Raw genomic sequence first — 9,744 nt, forward strand, 5'->3', positions numbered from 1 at the left:
TAACACACTGCTCCTCTAAGAGAACCAGTTGATTTTCTTGATTGATTTTCTTGATTGATTTTCTTGCTGGTTGAATCACACAATAACTTCTATACTTCACGTTAAATGCTTTTTATCCAGTAACTCATGGATGAGACAAACGTAGAACATCCAGGCTGCCATCAGCATGAGACAGGAAGAGGATGACATAGTGTGTAGTTCATGTGTTTTTGCATGAGATTAGCATTTTTCCCTGTGTCACAAACCAAGTCACAAAGATTTGTTTGTCCTCTTAGACGTGGACACCGAAGGTAAGCTGGACTATCTCTGTTCATTTTTACCCTTTTTGGTGGAGCAAATGGCACAAATGTTTTTGTTGTTCCTGTCTTGAAACAGTTTATATTGATATTGAGGTATTTCTACTCAACATGGGAGGTACGTACATTGACTAAAATTAAATAAAATATACACATAGCAATCTCACTTTTTAAGGGCTCTTTGTGTTGACACCCGTGTCTCACCTGTTTTTGGTAAAAGTTCAATTTAACTTAAAAGACACTGAGGGTTTCCTCGTTGATTCCACAACATGCCTGTAAATCCCGTCACCATAGTCTATGACCGATAAGAAACTGCCTCTAAAATCCTTTTCCGACTAGTCTGAGAAAAGTTTATTCTGTTTCTGAAGAAGACAATTTTCTGTCGCAACTTGACGATAAGGTTGTCTGTATCTTTAACTGTAATTTAAGAGTACAGACGTTGCGACCGTCGCAACGTCGCAACATCGCGGCGGTCGCAACGTCACGACGGTCGTGACGTCGTGATTTTACTGCTTTACGGCAGTCGTTTTATAGTTTAAAAAAAAAAAGATGGCAGAACGACACGGACGTCTGGTAAGATTTTCTTTAAACTAAAATTAACAGTTTCTAGAATAAATTATGAAGATTCATTGATTGATGACATTATTATTATTATTATTATTATTAGTCAGCGGCCAAAAAGTTTGTTTACATAATTTTTAAAACCAAAATATCAAATACGAGGCATGAAGCACGAGGCACGAGGCACGAGGCAGCGAATGACTTACTCGCTCTTAGTAGACGCAGTAACAGCGTGAAGGGTCCGTATTTATTTACTGTTTGAGGTATGGTTTGAAGGCTACATGTTTGTGAGTCTCTTATTGTGAGTGGGAGAGTATTTAAGTATTTAGTTCCTTTGACAAACTGAACCGATTGTCCGGAGGTTGTGCGTCTGTCTAGGCCGATCCCACCGGCAGACTTCAGCTTTATAAAGTCCTTCAAAGGATGAAGAGCAAGTCTGTGCAAGAGTTTCTATATAAAACATGTATTTTTAAAAATGAATACAATTCTGAAAATTAAGTAAGTTGTGTTTATTTAAAACAGTGAAAAGAGCAAGATGAAAATGTCATTAGCAGACAGTCTCCTTGTTAAGTAACATTCAATTTGTATTTTTTTTTCTTTTGCAGAGTCTGGTTGTTACTACTCAAGTGCCTTTCACACTTGATCTGGTTGTTACTAATCAAGTGCAATTCACACCTGCCTCGTCTCCTGAAACACCACCAGACACTGCCAGTGATGATGGTGTTGAGGAAATGCAGGTGGATCCACCAAGGTAAACAAAATCAAATCTCTATGGTCAGAAATTGTATAATGGTCTTCTGAAAGTATCCATAACGTGCAGCAACAACTATATGTTTTCACATAAGAGGAGTTTTGATGTAAAGCTTTAGAGGTTTTTATTTAAACCCTTTGCAAGCTGAAGCTGTTTTTACCAATATTGATTTTTAGTTAGTAGTGGATTCATTTCCCTCTTTTTTTAGGTGTGCTAAATGTAATTTATTGATTTTTCAGCGCTGTTGCATCCCAACCTGCAACGATGGGGGAGACCCCCATGGAAGTCGACTGACCCTACAAGGTAGCGCCACAAAGATCGGTGCAGTGTGAGATTGCATCACCACACACTTCTAATGAGCTTTGCAACCTAAATATAGATTTGGTACAAAATATTTCATTGATACATCTACTATCTTAAAAGGCTGCTAATATATGCTGTGTTCATATAGTGATATTAAAGTGCAGTTTCAGACTATATTAGACGGTTCATCGTGCTTTTCAGGGCGATTTGTTTCAGCTGTTGTTTAATATTTTCTATGTTTTAATCTGTTTGTTTCAGGATGCTGAGGATCGTCCAAGTCGAAGACATGTGGAGCATCATTAGGGCGGCTGTGGCTCAGTTTGTAGAGTCATCGTCTCACAACCGGAAATTCGAGGATTCCTGCGAGCAACATGTCCGATGTGTCCTTGGGCAAGACGCTTAACTGAATTGCTCCCCCTGCTGTCATGGTGTCTGCATTCTACATTCGGACTATTTCACATTTACCATTCCAAAAACATTTCAAATATAATAAAATACTATAATATAATAATGAACATATTTCTGGTTTTCATGATTTCATGGCAGATTTTCTCATGTTTTTTTCATGGTTCAAATGAATTGCGTAAAAATTGACCAAAGGGCCACATTGAGAGTTAAAGGGGCTGAGGGGTCAGACCATGTCGGTGTGTCCGAACATGTGCTGCTCACGGCCAGGCGGGAACTGCTGCGTCCAGTCGATGATGGCCGGTTTGAAGAGGCCGCAACAACGCAGATGGAAGAAGGAGACCAAGTTCTTCACCACGCCCAAACTGCAGAGACCAAAACAAAAAGTCTCAAAATCCTTCCTTCTCACTTTACTGAACAGACTGACACAAAGAAACTATTTATTATTTATTAAGAAACATTTATTCTGAGCCTGCTGGGATTAAGTTATATTATTACATGCAGATTATGAGAGACCTCAAATTAATTAAAATCATGAGTTTTAGTTTAATAAACCTTAATAACTGCATCAGTAATAAATCAGAGCTAATCTGCAATAAGATGTTGATGACTGTAGCAGAGTGCCACTGCAAAGCATTAAGTTCCCTCTGTGTCATTAACTAAAGACGTTAATCCTCATTTACTTAAAATGACACAGATATAAAATATCTAACTAAGCTTCAACTTGGATTCCAGAGAGAACGAAAATAAATCAGAAGCAGCGCACAAAAGGGATGTGAACTCACTTGTAAGGGTTTTGTTTGAGGGATACAGATTTTCCGAGCTTCATCTGGTGGAGCGTCAGGTTGGTTCGCTCTGCTGTGGTCAGTCCCAGGAAGGCAATCTGCTCGGACACAGAGGAGAATCATCAGTCCTCCACCAGAACACAAAGACACAGTGCAGGTGTAGAAACCCAGCAGATCAGCACACAGTGAACAGAGTGAGACACGGGGGAAACAAGGCCGCCTTAGAGGCTTCATTACCATACTTTTTAAAAACATTTGAGATCTAAATGATAAAAAGGAAAAATCTGTTTTTGATTTTGTTGAGCTGATCAGCTCAGTTATTTTAAATCCTCAGTGAAAAATGTGTTTGATCATAGAAAATAATCAAGTGTATCTGAATCATTTGTTGCATCTATGAGTCATTTCAGAATGACCCTGTAATTTGGATTCTTTACTGTATTGTTGAAAGCTGTAAAGAGTCAGAAAAAACCGGCTCCATTCACCTGGTAGAGCTGCAGCACCAGGACCGAGCCGGACCAGCAGGTGTGATAGAAGGCCAGCAGGAAGATGCTGAGCACCCAGGGAGAGCAGGTGACCAGGGCAGAGACCACCCCCCATAGACCCTGATCCTCATAGTGCAGCGTGCAGCGGGTCGCCCAGTCTGGAAGAACACACATCTCAGTCAGCTCAGAGTGTGGGAGTGTGAGTGTGTGTGTGTGTGTGTGTGTGTGTGTGTGTGTGTGTGTGTGTGTGTGTGTGTGTCTCCAGATGAGGTTTCAAACTTTGTCATTAATTTGTTTAATTTTCCAGAAACTCACAGATGAGACAGCCGTAGAACATCCAGGCTCCCATGAGCAGGAGAGAGAACAGGAAGAGGATGAAGTAGTGATGGTTCCTCGCACCTGGAATAAGACAACAAAACATCAACTTTAAAGTGTGCGCTCCTTTTGAAACTACAACGCACATGTGACCTCTCCCACTGAGCCACAGCCGCCTGATCAATGCTGTAATCACAACAGTTATGACGTTCACCATAAGACAGAGATTTCATACTAAACTGTATGATCAGTTTGAAATGTAACCTTTAGTGATCGACATGTGCAACAGATTTACCTCTGAACAGATTGTACAGAAGTCTGCTGAAACATTATTTTTACTATGAAAGGTCCAATATTCTTCTTCTTCTGCTTTTAGTGTTTTACATGTTTAGACATATTTAGACACTTCTATGTGCAAAACTTCAAAGTCTGTGGAGACGTAGCTTCTCCTACCTCCTCCTGTTAGCGGTAGCAGTAGCTGCATGAATCGCTCGGTCCCGAGCCCACCCTGGTTGAAACTGTGTGTTGTGACATCACAAGACAAAGGCGACACTGATCCAAGCCCATTGGCTCGTCGTAGGAAGCACAAGCTCAAACACTCATGAGGAGTGGAGAGGAGAGGCTGCAGCATGTGCATCCATAGACTGCTGGTGTGCGTTTCTAACAGCGTGACAAGTTTCTGTGAAGCTCACGTTTATGTTTTCTGGACTGGACTCAAACATCAAGTCTTTGATTCTGACATATACCAAAAATATTTAAATGAAGCTGTGATGCAAGCAGCTTCAATCAACACAATGATTTCTGTACATCATGTAGGACTTAGAAAAAAAAAATCCCAACCTTGACCTCCAGTCATGGGGAGTTAGCGCACTTACCCAATAATCTTCTGGGCTGCTAACATCAGTGGCGTCTGTCCGTTGCAGTCAGGATTGTCGACTTCCTGCATGTGAAGAGTAAAGTGAGACGATAAGCACTCGAGACAAGAAAAATAAAAGCATGAAGTGAAAAACCCTGAAAGAGATGCAGAAAGTAAAGTACGCTAACAGAATAATTAAAACGTGTGAGTGAAGTCTGACCTGTCCCTTCGCCATGAGATAAGCTGCGATGGCCATGTGCTGGAAGAGGATGGCGAGGTGGAGAGCGCGGTAACCTTCTCTGTCTGCGATGGAGGAGTCCGCTCCGTATCTCATCAGCTGGATCACCATGGGGAGGTGGCCCTGCCTCATGGTGCACAGACAGACACAGACGGCTCAATGGAGGCACTGAGCGAGTCAACACTCTGCACACGCTGTGTAAGAATGTGACTCCAGTTTGACACAAACAGATCAACGTGGAGTTCACAGGTGGTCGGCGGGTTCAGTTAAAGGTCATATATGGAAGATGAGTGTAACATGTGTCAACATCGACTCTCGAGAGGAGGGAGACGACTCTCTTCAATGTTTTCAATCTGCACTGCAATACCCTTTTTTAAACACTAGGTGTCAGTGTTGAGCTAAATGAATCACTCAATAACTTTTTTTATATGCCGACTTGCTATTTAGAAGAACTGAACATGATTTTTTTTTTTGGAATAATTTTTAAACATTTCATTTGGCCGCTGAATAAAACCTAAAAAAACTGAACAGTTCAATGGAGACGCAGACGAGGCCCAACATCCAGCTTTAGTGAAATGCAGTCACCTTATCGCCCAGTGAAGAGGAGTCGAGTTCAGGTCTCCTCCGAGCTGGTCCACGACGGCCCCTTTAGACATGTAATACCTGTCAGGGAACAGCAGGGGGCAGACAGAGCATGTATCAATGCTGACTGCTCATAACATCTCGTGTTGCATCACTTTGTATTTCAGTTCAGCTTTTATCTTAAATCTGTCATAAACATGAAGTCTCTGAGGAAGGACAGTTTTTATCAAACACACTGCTCAGCCATTATTTGAAAGAGTCATGATTTCAATGTTGCTGCTGCTATGTGACCCGTTTACTATGCCTGCTTGTGAGCTCCCTGCAGAGGTATGTGTGTGTGTGTGTGTTTACATAGAGACTCCTCTCAGCTGAGTCAGAGTGAATGAGGTAAGGAGGATATTCGACGCTCTTAGGGTGGATCCCAAGTGTCTTATTTGCAGTCTCCTCGGCCGAACCGGAAGTAGTTCCAAAGCCGCCGTGTTGAGAATCGTCCCAAAGCTCTTATAGCGAACGGAGGAGAGAGGATCGAGGAGAGAGGAGGCTGATCCGAGGAGCGATGACCGAGGAGACACGAGAGCTGACTTCACGGAAGTCTTTTCACTGACAGACACGCCCCCTTCTCGTATATCACTCACTGATTGGACGCTGCACAGGATCAGACTTCAGTGAAACAGAGTTTAATATGGGAGAAAAGAGGGAGATTAAAAAGAGGCTAAACGGAGCGTGGGACATTTAAACAGATGATGAACATCAGTGAGTTTGTAAAGAGTCGCTCTGTGATGAGCTGGGATTAAAAAGAGTCTGATGAAGAGGAGTCCGTTTTATATTCTCACTTATTTATCTTCTGAACGTTTCATCATTTAGATTCTAATCAATCATTTTCAGTATCCTGACACATAAATATCTGTGTTTATAAAATACAGAGTTGGTTGTCTAAATACAGGCTAGGTTCAGTCCAAACTGATTAATAATAATAATCAATAATTATAGACAATTCAAAATGAAATCTTTTAGTCAGTAGAAACTGTCCTTTTGGTTTGAAACAGACTGCAGGTTGTTCTTCAGGTGTTTTTTTTTTTTATCAAGTAAAGACACTAAACACTGTAACTGTGTTTGATGAGAAATAATACAGTGCGTGTGTGTGTGTGTGTGTGTGTGGACATAAACAGCTGTTCGGCTGATTGACAGCTGAACATGATCAGCTGATGTCGCGTCATGTGACGCTGTCGAGGAAACAATGTCTCAGGTGTTTTAAAGCTGATTTCCTCGGTCCTCTCTCCTCGGCTTCGTTTCCTCCGTGCATCTCTGGTGGGCGGGACTAAGACGCAAGTGGAGGAGACAACTCGGAGGACACTTGATGAAAATAAGACACTTGGGATGCACCCTTACTTGACCAGCTCTAAGCGGTTGTTGATGGCGGCCCAGTGCAGCAGAGTGACGTTCTCTTTGTCCGGCTGTCTGATGTCATATCCTGCTTCCACCAGCTCCAGGATACCGAACCTGAAAGCATCACACAGAGGGAAAGCTTTTATAAACACGCAGATCAGGATGACAACAAGCAGACCAACGCTCTTCATAACACAGCGATCCCAAATCACTGAAGGGACAAAACTACTGCAAAGCAAGCAAGAAGTAATGACACAATAAACAGAGAGTGAACTGGGCATTAAATCTGTGTGAGTATCGACAGATGTTAACAGATACGCTGTGTCCCGTGCCAGCCAGAAGAGTGTCTCCATTTCCTGGTTGAAGTCCCAGCAGCATTAAAATCAGGCCGTGTGTCCGGCTGTCCAGCACAGACAGAGCCAGGTTTATCCTGTAGTATACATTTTGTTTTTAATCAAAATAAATGTAAATAACAGATTAATGTACATAATATATTGATATTTAGATTTTAAATTACATTGATTTTACTTTTTATTTATTTATTAATAAATCAAAGTTTAATTTATATTCTGCTGGTTGTTTTCATTATAGCTATACCAGTTCATGTTGATAATTGACACAATAGGTTATATTTTGGACAGTATAATACTGTGAAACATGGTTACAATAATACTCTTCAGACGGATACAAGAATCATGGTTTTGATATCATGGTTTTCTTAATTCAATCAGAAAGTCCATTTCCCTGTAGTGCCAGACTAAGCGTGGTATTTTATACGGAAGCTCTGAGGATTGGATGAAGTGAAAGCGCAGATGCTTCATGATATGCTTACCTTGTTGTCCAGTGAGAAACTATGATCAGCCGCTCCTTGATACCTCACTGGACTTTCTGTAGATCTAGTCACATCCTTTTAGTCATTTATAATTAAAAATATTAAGACACGTCTGGTTATTTTCTGCTCTCCAAAACTGATCATATCTGAATGACATTTAAAGGATTTGAATTAAATAAAGCATGGCTTGCACACTGTCCTGGCGAGCAGCGGTGAGTTGGCCAAACGCCGTGCGCACCGGAGGCGCACGCTGACGGAGAAACAGCTGCACAAACAGGAACGAAGCGTGTTCTCCATCAGCTCGGTGGGTTTGCTGTCCCCCAGGCCGTTGAGAGACAGGAGGCGGCCAGAACTCCGGGAGTTTTACCGTCGCAGCGTACACGGCAGGAACCTGCTGTGGCAATGGAGCCGCGGCAGTAGAAGCTGAGGCTGCGGCGGCGCGATCGGCGTCGCTCAACATGTTCAAACAAGCGTCAGGGTCACCAATGTGGAAGTCGAAAGAACGAGACGAGAGAACGAGTGAGCCGGTGAGTTTATTCTCAGACTTCCATCAAAACAATAACAACATTCACCCGGAAGTGCTACCCCTTATATCCGCCTTTCTCTGGCCTATCTGCCAATCCCATCTGGTGATGAGCACCCTTAGTGGACCGCCACAAAGTACATTAAACATAGCAAACTTAACAACTATGAAACAAAACAAACAGCTCTGTTATAAAAAAAAAAAAAATTATTTTCATTATTTTTCAATTAATCGTTCTAGCAAGGAAAACATCTGCGCCATCTTCTCTTCTGTCTCTCTTTGATACTTTATGTCCTCCTGGTCTAAATGTTTTTAACTTGTTCAAGTTAACTCTGTTAACTGAACTAAAACAAAACAAAGTAAGTTAAACTAATGTTAAGAGATGCAAAGTAAAATAAACTAATGTTATCTCAACAATCGTTAGGTCGAGTTGATAGTTTAACATTATGTAACGTATCCAACCTTACAGCATTAACGTGACAGCTCCCGTATCATCAGTGAATCAACACATATCAGGCTTTTGAAATAAATTAGAAGAAATAAAACCCAATACTTGCATTTAAAAGTAAAATTCGTATCAGCTGCGCTGGTCTGGGTTGGGTCTGCCGTGGATGCCATTGTTGATGTTTCCCGTTGCGCGCAATGCATCTTGGGAAGGGAAGGCTGCAAAGGATCCAACCGTTGAAGCCTCCAAAATCGGGGAAAGGAAGGGTCTTTTTCAAACCGACCCCTACACACTCCCCCTCCGTGGCAGAGTGCACCCCCCCCCCCCCCCTCCTCAGCTGAGTGAAGTCCCCTCCATCCAAACTTCACTCTCTCAGGTGGAAACAGGAAGTGTGTGTTACCATGGTTACCATCCCGGGGGAACGGCTTATTATTAATGTACCTAATACGTTCTGTAAAAGTCTTTATGTAGATTATTTTTCTTTAGTAAATTTATATTAGTGTAGACTTATAGCAAAACGATCAGATGGAGCCCATATTCTTTATTGTAATGTATAATTTAATGTTAATTTATTATACTGGGGAGGGGGGAAACGTAATTTCGATTTCACTGTATGTCTGACATATTTTGGATTTTTTTTTTTTTTTTTTTCCCCCACACTTTATTTATAATCAAAATCTGACTATTACAAAAATCACAGTTTACATCAAAATTTACAGACCGAGCTTGACTTAAAGATACTTAAAACACAAACAAACAAAAAAATAAAAAAAAATAAAAAAAAACCAAGATCCATGAACAAATAGAACAATAAAACTTAAAACACAAATATCGGAGGTCTAAGTTGGAAGCAATGATTTTAAACCTTGAGATAGTTCAGCAGCTTGTTTCGTTCTAATCTTTATAATTGATCTTTGTAAATTTGTTACTTCATTCATGAAAATGAGAAAAAGTGGTTTGACTTTTAGAAATCTGCATTTATGA

At 41.1% G+C, this 9,744-nt stretch overlaps 1 protein-coding gene across 1 annotated transcript; it reads right to left on the reverse strand.

Moving 5' to 3' along the window:
• Nucleotides 1–2,073: 2,073 nt before the first annotated feature.
• On the reverse strand, nt 2,074–7,167 carry LOC306821736 (putative palmitoyltransferase ZDHHC13). Its single transcript, XM_079340310.1, has 9 exons — nt 6,964–7,167; nt 5,578–5,655; nt 4,975–5,119; nt 4,774–4,838; nt 4,352–4,416; nt 3,899–3,982; nt 3,584–3,741; nt 3,102–3,199; nt 2,074–2,681 (listed from the first exon to the last, which is right to left on the reverse strand). Exons 1-9 carry the CDS (start codon nt 7,149–7,151, stop codon nt 2,543–2,545), a joined length of 1,020 nt encoding a protein of 339 aa, XP_079196436.1. The 5' UTR covers nt 7,152–7,167; the 3' UTR covers nt 2,074–2,542.
• Nucleotides 7,168–9,744: the final 2,577 nt, after the last annotated feature.

This window comes from Symphodus melops (assembly GCF_947650265.1).
Source record: "Symphodus melops genome assembly, chromosome: 3".
Classification (NCBI taxonomy): domain Eukaryota; kingdom Metazoa; phylum Chordata; class Actinopteri; order Labriformes; family Labridae; genus Symphodus; species Symphodus melops.